This window comes from Ruditapes philippinarum, unplaced genomic scaffold (genome assembly GCF_026571515.1).
Source record: "Ruditapes philippinarum isolate M1 unplaced genomic scaffold, ASM2657151v2 ctg510_1_1_1_1, whole genome shotgun sequence".
Lineage (NCBI taxonomy): Eukaryota > Metazoa > Mollusca > Bivalvia > Venerida > Veneridae > Ruditapes > Ruditapes philippinarum.
Window position 1 is genome coordinate 275,081 of NW_026852423.1, and position 21,474 is coordinate 296,554.

Here is a 21,474-nt window from a genome sequence, read left to right on the forward strand (position 1 = left end):
CAAACTTGGTATGATGATTGGTCATGACCAGCAGATGACCCCTATTGATTTTGGGGTCAAAGATCAAGGTCACATTGACCTTGTAGGTAAAAGCGGTTTCCAATAACTAAGGAACGCTTAGGCCTAGGAACTTTAAACTTGGTATGATGATTGGTCATGGCCAGTAGATGACCCCTATTGATTTTGGGTCAAGGGGTCAATGTCATGTATTGACCTTGTACTTAATGACGGTTTCTGACCAATAACTCAATAACTTGAGTTGCTTAATGGTTGATATTTTTATATTAAACTAAAATTGTTTTGGTATACACATTTGTATGTCTTATGTAATATAACAACTTGGCTGTCATTACAGAGGCCTACATGATTCATAAAATTTATGCAAGATTTGTAATAACTTAAATTGCTGCACACAACTTATGGGGTCACAATAATTATCACCTTGTGACTAGTCATGACCAGTAGATACTAGATAACCCTTATTAATTGTTTGTTCACTGGGTCAGAAGTCGTGCATAATAACCTGATCACATGACTAATTGGCTGCCGATAGGGGGCATACATGTTTTACAAACATATCTTGCTATATAAAAAGTTGGCACCAGGTCGGTTCCGTCCTTAACTGACACAATGCATAAGTGACTTTACATAAAACGGAAAGATGGTTTAGATATCTCACAAGTCAAAACTTCAGTGCATTAATTCTTTGATTTTATTGAAATCGTTGACGACGTTTACAATAAGTACAGTCCTGCATATACAGTAAAAGGCAAAATGAAATCAATGATATCTTTCTGTTCACAAATTTAATCCTGCTGTTAATATATTATAATAGACTAAGAGCCAAGGGCCATTTAATCAAAATTTTTGCCAAATCTGAAACTTACACCAATGTATAGTATCTCCTTTACAAAAATCCAAATCTTAAAAAAAATTTGCTTTCACAACGCTTCCAATGGCGTCCAATATGGCCGTCGATTTCATGAAAAACAGGGATATAATCTTATTATTTTAAATTTTACAGCAAAGCTTATGCCGTTTTCGATTAAAATGATGTTCAAACATTCAAGAAATAACAGTTATGATAAAATAACAGTGAATGATATAGCGTTTTAGGTTTTTGTCTTAAATTTTTCAAAATATCAAATAAAAATGCCTATTTTTTGCACCCTTTTCTGTTATGATTGCCTAAAAATCACAAAAATAATCCAAGTTGCTACTTTGCTTTTCATAAATACTATGTGCGATTAAGTTGTTATACTAAAGAAATGCAAGAAATTGCATATTTTTAAGTTTGATACTTTGTTAAAGTGGATGGGGTAATTTCACCCCAAAAATCGAAAAAAAATTCCCGAAATATGTTAACTATTATTTCCCTGCTTTTTAGCTCGACTATACGAAGCATATGGAGAGCTGTCCTACTCGCCCCGGCGTCCGCGTCCGCGTCCAGATTTTAGATTAAAGTTTTGGTGCAGTAAAATATTTTTCACTATAACTTTGTCATTTCTTAAGGTATCAACTTCAAACTTCAAATATATGTTCCTTATCATCAACCACATCTTATGTGACAAGGTTCATAACTCTAGCACCAATATTTTCAGATTTATCTCCCCTTGAATTTAGAATTTTCCTTAAAAAATACTGTTTTTTACTGTTACTTCTTTATTTATTAAGGGATCAACCTCATACTTCAAATATATGTACCTTATCATCATCCCCATCTTATGTGACAAGGTTCATAACTCTAGCACCAATATTTTCAGATTTATCTTCCCTTGAACTTAGAATTTTCCTCAAAAAGTACTATTTCTTACTGTTTCTTCTTTATTTCTTAAGGGATCAACCTCCTACTTCAAATATATTTACGTTATTATCATCCCCATTTTATGTGACAAGGTTCATAACTCTAGCACCAATGTTTTCAGATTTATCTCCCTTTGAACTTAGAATTTTCCATAAAAAAATATTATTTTTGACTTTACTTATTTATTTCTAAAGGGATCAACTTCATCCTTCAAATATATTTACGTTATCATCATCCACATCTTATGTGACAAGGTTCATAACTCTAGCACCAATATTGCAAGAATTATCTCCCCATAAACTTAGATTTTTTTACTAGAAAAATGTTATTTTATATTATAACTTTTTTATTTTTAAAGGTATCTACCACAAACTTCAAATACTTCCTTATCATCAATTACATTTTATGTGACAATGTTCATAACTCTTGAAGCAATATTTACACATTTATCTCTCTTTGAACTTAGGATTTTCTTTAAGAAATATAATAACTTCTTTACTTTTTAAGGTATCTACTTCAAACTTCAAATATATATTTCTTATCATTACTCAAATGTTGTGTGACAAGGTCCATAACTCTAGCATTATTTCTAGAATTATTCCCCTTGATCTTGGAATTTATGTTAACAAATATTATTTTTTACTATAACTTAATACATAGTTATACATAATTGATTTTTCTTTCATAGTTTTGTCCTCCTTACTGCGTCCAGTATTTTATTAGTCGAGCTTTGCTGTTTCCTGTGACAGCTCTTGTTATTTTAACCCTCGGCTACTTTTTTGTACATTCAATATTGTATTCTCCTGTAAAATGTATGACAAAAGAACTGTACTGTTTACGTCAAAAGAATTTTCTGTCTGTCTGTCCTACACTGTATATCTTAGCATTAAGAAGGTCGTTGAATTCGGTAACATTCTTTTATTATCATGTCTTTAATTCTCAACCCAGTGTATCAGATTTAAGGTAGAACGCGACACTTTGCGAACTTTCGAGTAGCGTCTTAAAAATTGGCATGCAAAAAGTTGACCATATTTCTGATAAGGTTCCGTTGATTTTATTCCAATAGTGTCAGCCAATTTTTATACACACGGCGTCAAAAAAGTACCATCAAAGCCCGTTTTTGAACATGACGTCTATGCGTATCCTTGGCAACTGTTACGGGTATTTCAACGCCATTGGTGGACAAAATATCTTAAATTCTACAGCATTCGAAGGAAATTATTTTTTCCTTTAAGCTGATATAAAAATTGTCGTTTTACGCCGGAAAAATGTTTGAAAAATGGAAAGAAAATTGTCAATTTTGTGTAAAATTTGACGTTCAGTTTAGCCGCAATTTCCGGCTTTAAAGCGGCTTATTAAAAAATTCCTGAAATAAATTTTTGATTTTTTTCTTTAAACGTTCTTTAAAATGTATACTTAGTCAAAATAACTAAAAAAAATTAGGGGGTCACCGACTGAAATTTTTCGGTACACGTGATTTAATTTCCCCCACCCCTTGAGTAATTTTGTAACGAAATTCGACGTATGCAGATACGGTTGGGACTTCAAAGTGCGGCAATTATGTTCAGCTTATCAGGAGAATTGTCTAGAGTTTAACTTACATACATATGAAGCAACAACAACAATGTTCAATTGCAAAAGGCTTAAAATTTAAAATGAGACCTGACGATGATAAAGCAAATTTATATTTATTAAATATCTTAGCCTGGGATTTAGGCGTTGATATTTTTGCTGATTCATAACATACGCGCTATTTTTTACGAGCACGTCACAATTTCTTACTGATATATACTCGATTTTCTGAACAGAAGCAAAGACTGGAATCCAGGCTAGTAAAGTCTAAATACAGGTACATTTCAATATAACGTGTTACTTGAGCAAAAAGGAACTGTCAGCAGTGAACGAAACTTGCTAGATATGTAACAACAATTGCCTAACTATCATGGGCTTGGTCGAAGTGCAATTTTATTGAATTTATTATCGCCTTTCTATTTTGTGGCGTTTATGTTTGCTGAAAAAAAAAATGTACGAAAAACAAACAAATTTTCTTCTTGTTTTTAAGCATGATTAATAACAATTCAATTCAATATTTTATTTTCAATAATCAGCATACAAAATGCCTCTGGCAAAGGTTAACAAACTACAATATATATACAAATCACACATGCATCAAATTACATATAATTGTTATACAATTGTTACATCATTGCGAAGCTGATTTGGAGAAACAGTAAAGTATATGACATGCATTAACTTACATATTAATTTCATTTCTTTTCAAAAATGCTTCATTTAAAAATTTCGATACATTTAGTAAAGTTGACTGTTTTCTACTTGACATTAAACTATAAAATTTAGGTAAAGATGGCCATGCTGTGTTTGGAAAATATTTTTTGCGAATTTCAGAATAATGAGTACAGATTAAAAGAAAGTGGTATTCACTTTCAACAACATGCATTATACAATGTTCACATAATCTATCCTCTCTGTCTACACCTCGATAACGGTCGGTTTCTAGAGCTATAGTATGACTGCTTAACCTAACGGATGCAAACAGTTCCACTGATTTGTCACTTTTTATTTGATTAATATATTCCGCTGATTCAAATTCAGTTTTAATAAAGTCGGCAACTGAAGTTTGCCATTGTTGGATAAATTGATCTCTCAATCTTCGTGATAATGTAGTAACATAGTTTACATCTTGATTTAGACCAAAATAATACAATGGCGTTTTTACAGAGAGAGCCCAATGTTGATCATTATTACTATTACACTCAATCGAAAATAACTTATACATTAATCTGAATTTGATTTAAATATAGTGTAATATTTAAGAGTTTTTTCTTGCAAATAACTGATAAGGGGAATCTTCCTAATTCACCTAAAACAGCGTAATTTGGAGTCTGCGATTTCACACCTAATATGGTTTTGTAAAATTTTATGTGAATCTTATCAACCTCTTAAGGACAATATATTCCCCATACCTCCGCAGAATAAAGCAGAATTGGTGCAACTAGGGAATCAAACAATTTAAGTTTCGTTATAATATCGACATGTATTCTTGTAAAAAGACTTAACAAATTATACATTGCCTTTAAAGCTTGATCAGAAAGAATTTTTGCTGTTTTAGCAATGTTACCATTTGAAACAATAACTTCATATGTAATTGTAAACAGACGAATGTACAGAAAATGACGTCAGGCGTTCAACGGCAACGCGTACGCTGCGCAAACAAATACAGCGGAGAGTTATCATTGCGGTGTAACTTTTTGATATTGTAATACATTAAAATTAATAAACTTGAATCGAGAAATATGCCATAAGAAGTAAAAAGTAACTATATATTTTTATGTAAATTTAGAAATTTACGGAAATTCAATCATAAATTAATACGTAAAGTACCAAAAATTCTGCAAATCTGTACATTTTGTATTACACACACTATGAGTGATATACTGAGAGTGATATGTATTTTATTCCACCTATTAAAAACCAGAATTTGAATTTCATTTGTAAGCAAAAACTATTACAACAGTTTGACAGAGTAAATGCTAAATAAGTGTGAGAAACATTGACAAATTAAAATATACGGTTCATAAATGAAATTTAGTCAATTATATTAGCGTGAAGCAACAGTCATATTTGAAACGTTACAGATGTATACAGCACGTTCGATTCTACAAGTAAATAAACATCTTTAATACATTTTTTGCTTATCATTTAGAAATATGATAATGTTAAAAATAACGTTTAATTGAGGATTCACCATAAACGCTGTATTAAAAACATCACTAAAAATCGGCCTTTGCAAATATTCATTATTCACTGTATTGCCAAATTTATGGAAGAATTTATGGTAGAATTTATTGTGAACAGGAAAACTTAAAAATAGTATTTTAAAAATATAATGAAACCTGTAAATACACGTCTGCGGATGTTTAACAGAACATATGTAGCGAACCAGGCGGTCCTGAGCTAGATACTGCACATGTAAATCTGTATACAAAATAAAGATATTTCAATATATATTGTCATCTTTTATCAGTACATGCTACGGGCACTGTACATAGAGGATATGTCGGTGTTTATTATGTTCTGTTCACCGACCATTTAATCAGTATGCAAATTACATGTTAATAAAACTTGGAAATATTACATTTTACTCAGTTTTACCAGATACATCTAGATAACTATCTGTTATTTATGTCTCTGATTTTACTATTTAAAATGTTATGGGGACAAAGGTCAGATCAGACTATTATTTCTTTCCTCTTGTAGAAAGAGGGTCCTTCTGAAGTACATCCTTGTTCTCTGTTTTATATACAAAATGTATATTTACAAGAATAAAAAAATCATAGTCTGGTAATATCTGACCTTGTAAATAACAAACAATACGAATTTATTAAACAAAGTTCCCGTATATTACGAGTGTACGGATATCACGGTATATTAGTCATATACGTATTGCTATGAATATACGGCCTACATCTAAAGTTAATTACAATATTCTCACTATTTTTGCCTGTATATCTATGATAATTCCGGATTATTCGTACCCTTTACACCTTTATTGGTAATACATATATTTTCCACGCAGTGTCATACCTGGCGTAATAATTTTCGTTATAGTCGGTTTTTGACACAGGGATCGCTTTAATAAAATCACGTGTACCGAAAAAATTGAGTCGGTGACCCCCTATTTTGTTTAGTTATTTATTTTAAAGTACGTTTAAAGAAAAAATCCAAAATTTATTTCAGGAATTTTTTAATAAGCCGCTTTAAAGCCGAAAAATGCGGCTAAACTAAACGTCAATTTTACACAAAATTGACAATTTTCTTTCCATTTTCAAACATCCGTGTATTTGTATGCTATATAAATAGATGGGTTAAAGTAATTCAATATCCAAAATTTAACGCTTCAATGTTTTCAAATGCATGCCAATTTAAGTTAAAACTTAACAAATCGATTAAACCCTTTACATTACAGTAAATAGGATTTAAATCTATATTTCTAGACATTATTTGATATCTTCCAGCCTTCAGGTGGAATACATGCAGTTATATTAAGGTGACAACGGAGTCAATTAGCGAAAAAATATCGAAAATGAGATTTTTTGCTCAGTGTCTTTTCCAGACAGTCCTTAACAAGTTCAAGATTTTTTTTAGGAAGAAATCCGTTTAAAAATACGTTTTTTAAACGTTTAAAAATGATACCTATATATTTTTAATCTGCCGAGCGCGTTAGCTGTCAATTACCGATAACGCGCCGCCCATTATGAGGCTCAAAAAGGGGCAATCGCTAAAAATATAAATGATAAATCCGTGGCTTATCGGATAAAAGTGTCATAAGACGTTATGTAACAGTCGGGTGGTCATTAAAAAAAGAACGATTTAAACGATTGAAAATAAAAAATAAAAGTAGAAATATATTTTTTGTCTATCTGCTTATTAGTTGTGAGTGTTTATGTAGATTGTATTCAGATTGGATACATATTTCATTGGTAAACCGTGGCGTAAATTCCCCAAAATATGGGTAATCGCAAAAACAAAAAAGAAAAAAGAACATTCAAAAATGGAGAGAAGGAGAATTTGAAGGTTTTAGGAAGGGAAGTTGGTAAACAGCAGTGGAATTACGCCGTGTCATAGTGCTTCCTTCATAACTAGCTTTGATACGAAAAATGACTAGAGGAAAGTTCACAGAAGTCCCATCATTACATTCAAAACAGATATCAAGAAAGAATCAACCATTTACTGTATGTAGTGCATGTAAGGAGGGTGTACTTTTAATAAAGGAAAAAAGTTCTCTCCGAAAAGGCATCGTACCTTTCCTTTATGTAGACTGTTCAAATGAGAAATGTTCGACAAGAAACAAGGAGTTCCCCATTCAAAAGAAGAACGGGCATATATTTGACATTAACAAACGTACAGTGCTTGCTGCTCGATCCTCTGGTGGCGGCGAGACCGCAGTTGCCAAGATGTTCGCCTTTATGGGGCTACCGCCACCTCCCACGCAGAAGAGCTGGAACAGCCATCAGGTAATTGCTTTTACAAAATTTTCTTGGTGTCAATATGCTCTTTCTTATATATTCATTTAATTTTTGTGGGGAGCTTAGCATAAATGGAAAAACGTACCAGTACTTAATGTTTAAAAAAGTAATGGTCCCGTTACTGTAGTGACGCACATTATCTGCGAGCCATATTTCACTAAATGTGACGCACTTTGCAATGTACTAACGGTTCAAATAACTTGTCTTAGAAGAGAACCATGCTGTGCAATTTATGTAAAATATAAATCATAAAAACAGTTTCATATTCCTGCAAAGAAGGAAACCAAGTTTGCTTATTTTACGCATGAAAAATAAGGATACAATACAATAAGTACGAATACAGAGAATTTTCTATGTTCGACAATTCATGGTCCTATATCGTAGCTATGTTATATTATACATAAGTCACCGTGATCAATTAACCATTAAACCGAGGTGTGATTGGTGTATATACAAGACCGCGTGGTGCAAGCTAATCCATTGATCTAATTATATATTGGTGTCATAAACCACGGCGCGTGCCGACTTTGTCGCACGTTACTGACACCATTGACCCTCTAATTAGAACGCATAATATTATAATTATTAAGCAAGGAGAAGCTTTATGTGCATATATGCAATTTGCGTAAGAAATATCCGGTCTATTTTAAAAAAAAAACATATTTGTCAAAATAGCACAAATTTGAGTAAGAGAAACAAACACACACACGCATAAATAAAAAATAACCAAACTTTTTATTTAGATTTAGTTATGATCAATAAAAAATCTAACGAAAGGAAGCATCCAATATATAAAATCGCAACAGACTGAAAGTATGTGAAATATTCAGTTTTATCATCCAATATAGCACAACTCCAAAGTTACGCATTTTTTTATTATTTTGACTATTCATGTAGTTTTGAAAAATTGAAAAAGTAATGGTAAACGACTCTTCATAAATAGTTAGTTATTTCAATAGATCAATTGAGATCATTGCTGACATTTTATGTAAAATATTCAGACCATTATTTTTTCTTCAGCTAGTATTTTTACTTCTGTATATTACATATGCACCGGGCAACATGAAACATGTCAGTCTTGTTTTAAATTGACAAGGAGGCATTTGATTTCATATAATAAAATTTTCGTAAAATATTAAATCTATCATCATTGATATCGTTATCATTATTTTTACCAGAAACCGCAATCGTTCACTAACTGCATTTTCGCGCTAAATCAAAACAGTGCACGTGACTCGCGTGCAAATGAAATGAATGCACGTTTTTGTACTTTACTGTTGTTTCTTATTAGATGTTGATCGCAAAGTAAATTTCTGAACAATTTCTCGCTTTTATGAATATGAGGCATCTCACTAATTAGGCATCCTCTGAAATATATATTATATGCATATGCGTATATGTACTCGTTTATTACATGATTATTTAATATGTTTCAGAATGACCTAGCAGACGACATTGAATTCGTAGCGGAGGAGGACATGGCTCGGGCTACTTCGGAGTTAAAGTTCATGAAGCAACAGTTAGGGGAGTGCAACGGTCAGGAGTATACAGACGTTGCAATTTCGTTCGACGGCACATGGAATCACGTAGGACACTCGGCGTCGTTTTGTGTAGTGTTTGCCATTTCTGTTGATACGGGAAGAATAATAGACTACGAGTACAAATACAAACTTTGCAAAATGTGCAAAACTATGGAAGGTAAAAAGGGCAGTCCAGAGTATGAGACTTGGAGGGCAAACCACAGTCCTTCATGTACCAAAACTCACGAGGGCTCGTCAAGCTCTATGGAAGCAGCTTGTATCCTCGACATATATATAGACGATCGCTTGAAAAGCGCGGGCTAAGGTACACAGTTTTCGTGGGAGATGGTGACAGTTCATCTTACCGAAGTGTTATAAAACAGAATATTTATGGCCCGGATATTAAAATCACTAAGGAGAACTGTGTTGGCCATATCCAGAAACGAATGGGAAACAAACTAAGAAAGATTGTGCAAGAAAATAAAGGACGCAAGCTTGACGACGGAAAATGCATTTCCGGTCGCGGCAGATTAACCCATAAAGTGATAGATAGTTTTCAGGTGTTTTATGGAATAGGACTTAGAACAAACAAAGGCAACTTAGATGCTATGCAAAAAGCTACACGCGCTATAATCGCACATTATTCAGCCACTCCCGAAAATCCCACCCATGATCTTTGCCCGAACGGCGAGGATTCTTGGTGTAAATTCCAAGTAGATAAAGCCCAGGGAACAGACACGTACAAATTCCCGAAATATCCACTTCCGGTGGCAGTGACAAAGGAAATAGAACCAATAATTGAAGAACTTTCGTCAGAAAGTCTCCTAAAAACTTGTCAAATGGGACTTACTCAGAACGCAAACGAGGCTTGTCATTCAATTTTATGGAAATTAGTGTCAAAACGACAATATAATAGTGAAAGTGCGTACAGACTATCAACCGCAATGACTGTTGGGCACTGGAAACTCGGGCCAGGAGGTTTTCAATAAGGCATTGTGTACAAAAATTGGAGTTAGCATCCCAAATCTCACTGTTAAAACGTGGCGGTCGCTTGATAAAAAACGCATACAAATTGCTGAATACAAACACAAACCTGAATGGAAACAGAGGAGAAAGGACATTCGAAAAGAAACACTTAAAATGGAGGATGCTTTTCAGAAAATGGAGGGAAAAACGTACGAGTCAGGAAAGTATGCAGTTTGTGCCGTAAGTGACACTGTTCGGAGATGTAGGAAGTGCAATATGCCAATGAAAGGACACAAAAGAAATATGTGTGTATAAACTGTTGCATGAATGCTGATCAATAGAATTAAGCCTCTGTACCCCACCCTCTCCCCATACGGACGATACCCCCTCCCAAATTATAGAACAACATTTCCCCTTCCCCACTTCTATGCCACCGTAGTCATACCCCCCCCCCCCCAACTTACATGTGAACTTACTACATCACGACATTCCATAAACTATGTGAGAGACTAAATTTTGAAGCAATGTTTGGCAGTAACTGTTGTTGCTTTACATTCCATGACACTTTCCAGGTGTAGTAGATTATTTCAACAATGAACAAAAACACATATTATAAATAATTTTATTTCCAAACAAATACAAAAAACACAATTTGAAATGTACATTTCATAATGCATGCCGAAAATACGGCTTTCTGCTAGGTCGATCCACAGGCGCTAGTCACATAATCAAATATTTTACATAATCGGTCTATATATGTATATAAAGATATAAGGCCCCCAACGAAACAAAAACATCATGCGGAACAAACAAGAACAATGATGAAAGAAACGACCAGATCACGGTTATCTCTTTCTGGTTGCCATCTGAAAGGATCAATCCAAGCGTTGAAGCTTTTTATTTCATTAAAATTCTTCAAATAGCAAGGAAATGAGTAAAAGTTTCAGAAAATGCCAATATTTTCAATCCATGTCGTTTTCGACGTCCAATCTATTCATGTATACAAACACGATTTCTGGTCGATTTCTACGAAATAAATAGAAAACATCTAAAATTTTCTCATAAAATTAATAAACAAACTCTTTTTCTATCAATCTGCGAAGTCTAAATTGAACTAGAGCCCTCTTTGTACTCAAATATTCAAAAAATATTGGTTGTAGAAGCGGAGGTCAAGTAAAGTGCGCCATTTGTAATTTGAAGTGACAGATAAATGAAACAAAGAAATAGAATTATACGATTGGTCAATAGTATTCCGGTAATTATCTTAACCAATCAAATCCTTATATAATATTCAGAGCGGAACAGTATATACATGCGCTATACATGGCGATAAAATACTGTCACAAGCGAGATCCTTGTGCATTTTTTAATGAAATACGTACGAAGAGGGCATTTGATCAGTGAAGACTTCGCAGATCGATAGGAAAAGAGTTTGTTTATGGAACGTACGTGGAAATTCTAGCCGTTTTTTGTTTTTTTCCGTAAAAATCGATCAGAAATCGTGTTTATATACATGAATGGACTGGACGTCGAAAACGACATGAATTGAAAATAATGGCATTTTGCGAAACTTTTCCCAATTTCTTTGCTATTTGAGGGATTTTAATGAAATAAAAAGCGTTGGCACTTGGATTGATCCTTTCAGATGGCGACCAGAAAGAGATAACCGTGATCTGGTTGTTTATTGCAGCAGTGTTCTTGTTTGTTCTGCATGATGTTTTTGTTTCGTTGGGGGCCTTATATCTTTATATACATATATATAGACCGATTATGTAAAATATTTGATTATGTGACTAGCGCCTGTGGGTCGATCTAGGTCCTTGGAGGAACGGCAAGGGCACGGCACAATACTTCCATTGGAACTACTACCTTCACCTAAAATATTGAATATTTTGTAAATACATACATATAGTAACTGTACTTTGATAAATTTGCAACAATTGAGAATATTGATATTTACTTTTTTATACACTTATGTAAATTTTTTCTCATTTACCGGTAAATTGACACTTCGTTATGAAAGCATATTTTTCTAATTTAGGATAGGCAAATAGTTTGACGCAATTGATTTTGGTATAATTTTTCGCTGGCATGATATATCAATTATTGATTTGATTTTTGTATATATAGTAAATACTTATATGTTGTATATATATTTATTATATATGTATTGTATTTGTGTATATATGACGATAGATTAGATCAAACAAATATAATGTTCTGTTGTGTTTGATTTCTGATTAAAAAATTTTATTGTGATTGCCTAATGATTAATTAAATTGATAAATGTTTACCTGTCGTTTCTCTCTTTTGGCTGGGCCGCCAGTTAGCTTTCGTAAATACTCGGTGGCCTCTTTCGGAAACTCATACTGCGGGTTTCCCATCGTATCCATGCCAACATCCATTCTCTGTAAAAGGAGTGCAACATAAATAAATGGAATAATAAAATGAAAGCAGTTATATTTCATGTACATCGAGATATGGGCTAGGCGAATTTTACCCTAGGTGGACAAACTTTTTCACATCATGTGTGATAAGCATGTTTCATGATCGTACGAAATTGCATTTCGTTAATTGTTCATCTAGAGCATTTAGTGTAAATCCCGGACCGAAATGTTACGGATAGGCAGACGGAAGATAGTTCGTCCATGACATGAATAAATGTTTAATTGCAAGTTCTTGTATTGCGCCAGATTTACTATTGCTTGATATTTGAATAACTTATTGTGTGCATATTCTTAAAATACCTTCAACTCTCTCGCCCAGTGGCGGTAAACTGCGTATCTGATTTGACTTCCTGTTTTTCCATCGCTTTTCTGAATGTCAACGGTCATCTGCAGAGCATATTTGAAGAATGTTGAATCAAATCTGGAAAAAATACGTTGAATTATAATCAGTTTTCAAAATTCTCGATAAAGAGACATTGCCGGAAGCAGGGTTCGAACTTACGCATTTGCCACAAATACATGATACAGTACAGCAACAAATGTTAGTTGTAAATCAATATCCTGTGAATAACGTATGCAATACAACACTTTATCTTTTATGATATACAAAAAAGATAATATTGGTATACATTTCCCTTATTTCGTTGCATATTTTATGCATTTGGCAATGACAGTGTCTTGCTAAATATGTGTTTAGACTGCAGCTTTACATAGCCGAGATTTTACATAAGGGAGAACGGGAATGCGAACAGGCAGTCATCTGAAGTTACCATTATGTGCGAAATAAGTTTTTGTTGAAGTACTTTTTACCTTATACACGACTTTTATGTACTCATGGTGAAATAATCAAAGATATACTTTTCACATCTTTGAGATAAATATTTTTATTGTAGAAAATTGTTTACAATTACAAAATTCTTGCTGAATATGTCTTATTTAAAAAAAACGTACAAAATATGTATGGGAATCTGGATTCCTAAGAACGGCTCCTTCCGTTTAAAAAAAGTCAGATTTTAATGAAACTATATATTTTCATGGTGTGTCCACTTATAGTGTTTAGGTTTTAATACATAACATATCTACTTAATGTGAAGTCAAAATATACCTATTTTATATTTACCAAAGTCTGCGTTGCAATTACCAATATTTTTTCAATAATAAATATTTGAATAGTATATCTTTAAATTATAACGAACGATAATAATCAAGTAGTCTAGCATTTATTATTTCATAGAAGAAACACATAAATTTTCAATCGCCACCACCATAATAATAATTTTAATAATTATTATTTGTATTTTTTAAATTATTATTATAATTTACATTATTTAAAAGTGAAACAAGTCGTTACCCCGCACTTTGAACAGCGGTAGTCAATGATCGCTCTATACGCTCCATTTCCCCACTGAGTGCCTCAAATTTTTCCGATAGTCACGTGACTACTGCGACAGATACCAGACGAACAATAAATCACGTTAGGTTATGGGGAAATTTCTTGTTTAAAATGCTAGTTATGAACAAATTTTTAATTGGTCAGATATGATTGGGTCATAAAAGGGTGTTAGAGCGTGAGACCGCATATTATGACCCCATTTGATGCGATATATTGTCAAGTTATGCAATAATATCTCGTAAAAATAGGGATTAACATAAAAAAGGCCGATTTTGACACTTCGTTTGATGTAAACCGGACCAATTTTAAATCGGCATAACTTTTTTAATAATGAAGCAATTAACATGCAGTTTGAAACACATGAAAGGAAATTCATTTACGGAGGGAACCGTGTCAGGGAATTTTGTTTGCTCAACCAGATGTTTAATTATCTTTAATTACGTAATAAGTAGTATGAAAAAAGTCGCTTAAAATGTTTGACGTTACGTAATATTTTTTTGAGAAAAGATAGAAAAAATCTGAGACACGGTTCCCTAGATATTATAATGATGTATATATTTCATGAGTTTGATGGCAAAAAAATGAAAGATGACTTTGATGTGACGATTTGAAATTATACAGTTTTTGTTTAAAATCATGTTTTTCCAAAAGCATTTTTTAGATTTTTTTAAATTTATATATAAATAAAGGATATTTAATGCATAAATTTTTCATTAATAACAATTATTACACAAAAAACTAGTTTTAAATGGCATTTTTCGTGGTACTGCGTAAAGGGTCCGTTGTCACCTTAAACATTTCATAAACCTATTACAGGAACTCCACTGAGGTTTTATAAGCCTAAAAACATGAAATTTTATTTTTTCACATAAAAAAACATGAGCACTAAAACATAAATATTAATAAAATAAAACCAAGAAATATAGGAGAAATACTTTGAAAATCATATGTTTGTGCTATTCTCAGTCCGATTTTAGTGAAAAGCGTTTAAACTCTTTTCAATTTTTGGTCATTTTTTCACTATTATAATATTCTGGAAAAACGGAGCAAGCTAATTATCGGAAATTTTGCATATAAGTTATTAGTATAGATCTACATCAAATGGAGAAATAATCTTAAAACATTATTTCCAGTCCCGTCATGTCAAAAATTCTTGGTGGAGTCCCTTTAATAGGTTATGCTACCTTTTTATGCGGTAAATGGAGATCAAGGTCTCTAACCTAAGATATAACAAATAATAGAAAGTAATAATAAAAATAATATTAATTAGAAAGTATCATGAATAAAGTAATATTTTAAATAACAAAAAAGTTTTACTCTTTCCTAGTTACTGTAGGACAAAAGCGCTGTTGTAAATACATGTAATTGTTTCTTTGAACAGCTTTCAGCGTTATTCATCCTTGCCGATGAATTGCTGTCGATGTTATCATTAAAAAGAGGCGAACAGCTGATGACGTTACTAAAATTTTGATGACACACAAACTTAAATACCTTATAACTTTAACAGAAAAGCTTTTTTGAAGGTATGGTTTGGAATGTTTAATGACAAAATGTTGACGTTTACGAATCGTATGAAAAAAGGATTAATTATCATGAGAAAATATAAGTTTTTGTGACTTCAAACTAAAAATACCGCATCTCATCGGATAGTGTGGTTATTTTCAGTCAAAATTCATGTGAAGTAAAGCTTGCACAGGGCCAGATATTTGTTAGCATGCTTCTTTGGATGTTGACTATGAATCCATAACATTGATTTACTCGAATACAGTTGATATATGTTAAAAATAGATAAATACTTACCGTACGTCAATTGTATTCCCCGCGCCGACATGTATATACTGGTACAGCTGTGGACGCTGGAACAGCTGTCTGCCCATTTGATTGTACGGTGTGAATGTTTACCCTATATCGCCGGATTATTTAATAAGTGAACAAATTTTTTCGTTTAAAAAATAAGACGCATGTTTGTGTAGCTTGTGTTTGAATGCCGATTTGACTTTTGTTTGATTGAAATTATCGTGAACTTAAAATTGAATTTGACAATTCAAGACAAAATGTGCATTAAAGTTATGATATTCATGTGATTCTAAGCCTAAGGGAATTTTTGGATCGATGTTTGAATTAAAATGTAAGAATTTTATCGTGTTAGGCCTACATTCTGTTGTATCTTTTATACGAGTCGAAAGAAGAAATGGCCGCCATTTACAAATTCTAAGTTTCAGGGGCGGAGGAATTTGTTTTCAAGAATTATTTCTTTGAACTGTAAGCCCCTTGTTTTACGAAATTCGCTATTTTAAAGTAGATTATTTTGTTATTTTGACAGTTTTTATGTGTAACATGATAAATAGAAAAACATGCTACTGTCTTTTGATATCAATTTTATGAGGCTCGGCTGATAAGGGCAGAAAAGGCTCGGCAAGCCTCGCCCTTTCTAGCCCATATCAGCCTTGCCTGATAGCCGAGCCTTTTCTGCCCATATCAGCCGAGCCTGATAAAATTGATATCAAAAGACAGTAGCATGTTATGCTCTATATATCCCCGAATGAGTGGCCCGGCGACAGACGGCTGAAAATATATACTAAATCAAATTGAAATAAACGAATACGGCTTTAAGCTTTTTTCACAAAAGTTATCAAGAACGTATTTGCTTTTCTTTATCAATTTCGGAATTTTGAGTGACTATCCATGCCAATTGTTTGGAAGTTCGTGATTTTTCTGTGAGCAAGAGCTTTATTCATCAATGATCCTCTAAACTATTGTAACGGTCATAGCAATGAAATGTATAGAGAACAATATAACAAAAACAGGTTAGTAAATAATAACTGACCGGTTAAGCGTTCAGTAAGTGATTTACACCGCTTTTAACAGGTATGTGGAGTGTATAAGTACCGTTACTCTGCATTACTTTTTTTAAATATCTCTCATTATGATATACAATAGTGCTTTCCCGGGAAACGACTTGGAAAGTGTTGAAATAATTTTATTAACACATTAAACAGTGATAAAGACTAATGAGGAAGTAAAATGTATATTACCTTTCCTGATTGTTTAATCATCTTCCTTTATTATACGTATATTTCGCTTGGTAAATGTTTTGCTTTTATAGCCTTTACTCATTGACCGATGTTTTTCATATTGGAAGGACTTAACTTACGGTAAGTGCAGTTATGGTCACTTGGATTAATCTCAAGGTCATTAGTACTGGAAATAAATTTTTGGACATATAAAGCTTTTTTTCATTGACTGAAGGTTTTCATAGTTTGCAGGTAGATACAGGGGTGATTCAATGTAGGGGCACTAATGTCAATGTAACAAGTGATTAAATAAATACCGCTATCTATGCTTTTACTATCTTTATTTATTAACTGATGGCCATCATGTCTATGTTGAAAATATCTTGGATGATACCATCAATTTGGAAGAAGAATGTGGTCACGTAGGTCAAGGTCAGGTTTGCGAGCCTTATGTTCCTTATTTTTGCTCTTGCAGTTTCAATTTATTGACTGAGACTGATGTAATTTACATGATACATTAGGTGTTCCTGTATCTAATGGGGTAATTTGTGCTTAAACAGTTGGGTTTTTTCTCTCCAATTTTGCTCTGCATTTATTGAATGATGTGCATTGAAGCATTATTTCTGAAAGCTATATTTTAGGAGTTATGCCCCATTTTTGCCAAAATTGAATATCATTAGTAGAATAATTTAAAAACTATCAAAGCTATCAATTTGTAATACTTTATTATCATTACGAGACGAATATGTTAGATAATGGATATAGGTTTGATTGCATACTTTTAGAAGTTATACCCCTTTTAACGTTATTATTGGTTGCCCTATGCGGAGATTTATACTACATGCGGTGCTTTTTGTAGAAGATATGTTTTAAAAGAAATAAATTATCTGAACAGTGAACTGACGTTTCAGGTGATTCTGCTTTGTCAGCCATGTCTGTTTTCACTTTGTGGGTCCAAAGTGAAAGTAGGCCAAAATTCATATAACAACAAAGCTCACATTGTTATATGATGAACCATTTGCAAGTACACTTCCAGTTTTATGTTTTAAAGACTATTTTAAACAAAAATAAAAATGATAACAATAAGAAAATTTACCTTGAATGTGCTACATTTCTGAAGACCAAAAACATTCTGTTGCAAAGTTTTATGCACATTTCATGAATGGCAAAATCCTTTTTAAAGTCTGTTTTAGTGCCTACAAAAGCTATTTTTTGCAGAAAATACAAAAAACTTTAAAAAATATAAATCTTAGGAAAGTAGTTTAACTGACCTTGAAAAAACATGGCCACCATGACATGTGTAAAAAAGTAGTACCATGAAAATAAACATCATTTACCTATTTCTTGTGTACATGACAAACAGACACACTTCACTGTTACACATAAAAGGGTTAGATTTTAAAGTTTGATAGTGTTTTTATTTTAATAGTAGTTCATAAGGCTATAAATGATGATTGTTTTCTTGCACTACTTTTTTACAAAAAATAATGGAGGCCATGTGCTTAGAAGGACATGAGATATGGATTTATTTGGAGTTAAGTTTTGAAAGATTTTTGTATTTGCTGCAAAAAATAGCTTTTGTAGGCACTAAAACAGACTTTAAAAAGGATGAAATGTGCATAAAACTTTGCAACAGAATGTTTTTGGTCTTCCGAAATGTAGCACATTCAATGTAAATATTCTTATTGTTATCATTTTTATTTTTGTTTATAATTGTCCTTAAAATATAAACCTGGAAGTGTACTTTCAAATGGTTCATCATTTTACAATAAGAGCTTTGTTGTTATATAAATTTTGGCCTACTTTCACTTTGGACAGACTTTGTGAAAACAAACATGGCTGACAAAGCGGAATCACCTTAATGTCTAAGAAAGTTCTCTAATTTTGTGTATGGCATTGCGCATGCTCATTATTTTGATGGAAGTGTTCTCATAACTTTTTTATTATGGCTATTTACTTCATTTTAACCCAAATGAGAAAATGTCTCTCCAGCGAACTTTCCATTTAGGTTTCTTTAGACAAACCCTTATGGAAATCTTTATTAAATGTTGCTATGAGTGTTGTCACAACTTTTTTGAATGCACATTTCATTTTATTTTATGCCACCACCCCTAAAGAAAGAAATGAATAAATATGTTAAGAGGCATATAGTTTTCTAACGCGTCCAACCTATCGTCCGTTGATTTTTCCGTCCGTCTAATCCGTTCTTTTGTTCGAACTTTTTCCAGTCCATAACTTTGTCATTAATTTTATGGACGATTATCAAAATAAATTGTATAAATGTAGCATTCTATGGCAATGTGTCATTTGCAACATTAAGGTCTGACGCTCAAAGGTCAAGGACACACTCTGACTTCAAAGGCAATGTTTGATAAAAATGCACTTAAAAATATGTCATTGATGGATGGATTAAAAAAAATATTATGCTTAAATGTGTTTGACATAATGACGACGTGCAATGCGCAAGAATCAGGGCACTACCTCAAAGGTCTAAGTCCAAGGCCAGGTCAACAGTTAAAAAAGATAATGGGTTTATACAATGTCAAAATATAACATTGGTAGTTGAACTGCCTTTGACATTGAGCTTCAAATGACATTGCCCGTCATTTTTGAAATTTTGGTTAAGTTGTCATAATTTCATTAATGTTCTTTTTTAGGATTTGTTGAACCCGTTTATTTTGCTTGCTTTTAGAAAAATAGACTGATTCTGAGACTTGGATCCTCTATAAAATGCTAGAGGCATTTTGCAGTACAAGTGGTTTCTTGGTATATGTTACACATTAAGGACATTTGTGGATACAGGTGGACACCAAACTTAAAAAAAACAAAATGATCTTGACCACTTAAATGGCCATTTAAAGTGATAACTGAATTGGCGGCTAAATTGGTTTATCATAATGAATAACAGATCAAAATAATATTTTTGGCTTGAGAATGTCATATATTCTTGAAGCCTAATGGTCCCTTTGTTTTTGGCTGGAGACAATGGTTCTGCAGACTTAAGAATACCGAAATGCCATTAAGAAAATTCATAATTTATTAACATCATAGTAACACACAGCAAGTAAAATGTTACTGTTTTACGGGTCAAATAAATAATATCTGTATGTATCTTGGATAGGGCCTTAAATTGAGATTGAATATATAAACATGTGCATGTGCCACGCATTTTCAGCTGATAAATATGTAAAGGTTTTGCAGGCATCTCTAGAAAAAGCCCCATATACTCAAAACTGAGCTGGAACCAATTTCATTGAGATAGGGTTGTTTGACAATGGTTGGAAGACGAATCAAAATTAAATACCATCTTAGATGCAGACGGAATTTTCTTTTTTTTTTGGGAAGGGGGGGGGGGTGGTAATTGTAAGATCTTTTATGTAGATCCCTAGGAATGGCTTTTTTATTCAAATTAACCACTGGGGAGGTAACAACTCCATCTTTATTACAAAGCGATTGATGAGTATGAACCCTTTTTTGGTTTTGTGCCTAATTTTCAAACTGTAAAAAACTTGTAAAAGCCCAAATTGGATATTACATTCATACCCGTAGACAATTGTACCAAATGTTTATCACCAAAAACATAAAGTAATCAGATGTCTTCAAAAGCTTATATGACTTTGATTACATTTAACTTTTTTTCAGTTACAGCTCTGAAAACGTCAGTATTCATAATTATGTTTTGATAAACTTGGGTAGCCGGTTTCTAAAGTTCAAAATCTACTGCACTACTCAAGGGAGCGAATAACTTTGATCAGCCTAGGTTTCAAAAATGCAAATGAGATCCATGACATGATACCCTCATGATATAATTGTTCCGCAATGGAAAAATCTAAGAAAGGTCTCTCAAATGAAAGGCTTAAAATCAAAAAAGGAATGCCCTCCTGAGGTGGGTCTCAAAAGCCAGTCAATTTCCTAATTTATGTAAAATCACTGGTCTAAAATTTTCCCAACCGGACTTCTTGGGTTATATTTTCACAATCTAAATTGTTTGTATTTCGTTTTCAATTTCTTTAATCGCGCCTTTGCTTACTTTCCCTTTGAGCCTGTATTGAAAATCAGAAAATAACATATCTTATTTATCCAAGGACTAATCGCCTTATCTGTAAATTAAAACACATGAACAAATAAATGGGTACTCATTGTACGAATGAGCGATATGAAATAACATATGCAAGACCATATTGAGAGTTTTATTGCATAACAAAATAAAGGGCTTTTAAAAATTTAAGAATTCAATTTTCAAACAGTACCACTGTAAATGTCCCCTTTAAAAATTGTTTGAT

General features: G+C 32.7%; 2 protein-coding genes across 2 annotated transcripts; one reads left to right on the top strand and one right to left on the bottom strand.

Moving 5' to 3' along the window:
* The first annotated feature begins 7,558 nt into the window (after positions 1–7,558).
* LOC132760007 (uncharacterized) lies at positions 7,559–11,027 on the top strand. Its single transcript, XM_060751896.1, has 2 exons — positions 7,559–7,839; positions 9,288–11,027. Exon 2 carries the CDS (start codon positions 9,602–9,604, stop codon positions 10,358–10,360), a length of 759 nt encoding a protein of 252 aa, XP_060607879.1. The 5' UTR covers positions 7,559–7,839; positions 9,288–9,601; the 3' UTR covers positions 10,361–11,027.
* A 1,114-nt stretch (positions 11,028–12,141) lies between these two features.
* On the bottom strand, positions 12,142–14,966 carry LOC132760018 (uncharacterized). Its single transcript, XM_060751907.1, has 4 exons — positions 14,136–14,966; positions 13,085–13,205; positions 12,632–12,745; positions 12,142–12,212 (listed from the first exon to the last, which is right to left on the bottom strand). Exons 1-4 carry the CDS (start codon positions 14,180–14,182, stop codon positions 12,150–12,152), a joined length of 345 nt encoding a protein of 114 aa, XP_060607890.1. The 5' UTR covers positions 14,183–14,966; the 3' UTR covers positions 12,142–12,149.
* Positions 14,967–21,474: the final 6,508 nt, after the last annotated feature.

What these genes read in the sequence shown, in the direction of transcription:
- LOC132760007 (XM_060751896.1), top strand. Translation starts at nt 9,602, where the DNA reads ATGTACCAAAACTCACGAGGGCTCGTCAAGCTCTATGGAAGCAGCTTG.
- LOC132760018 (XM_060751907.1), bottom strand. Translation starts at nt 14,182, where the DNA reads ATGGAGCGTATAGAGCGATCATTGACTACCGCTGTTCAAAGTGCGGG. An exon ending in ACCGCTGTTCAAAGTGCGGG is followed by an intron (nt 13,206 to 14,135) that starts GTAACGACTTGT and finishes TATTTTTTCCAG; the next exon opens with ATTTGATTCAACATTCTTCA. An exon ending in ACTGGGCGAGAGAGTTGAAG is followed by an intron (nt 12,746 to 13,084) that starts GTATTTTAAGAA and finishes CTCCTTTTACAG; the next exon opens with AGAATGGATGTTGGCATGGA.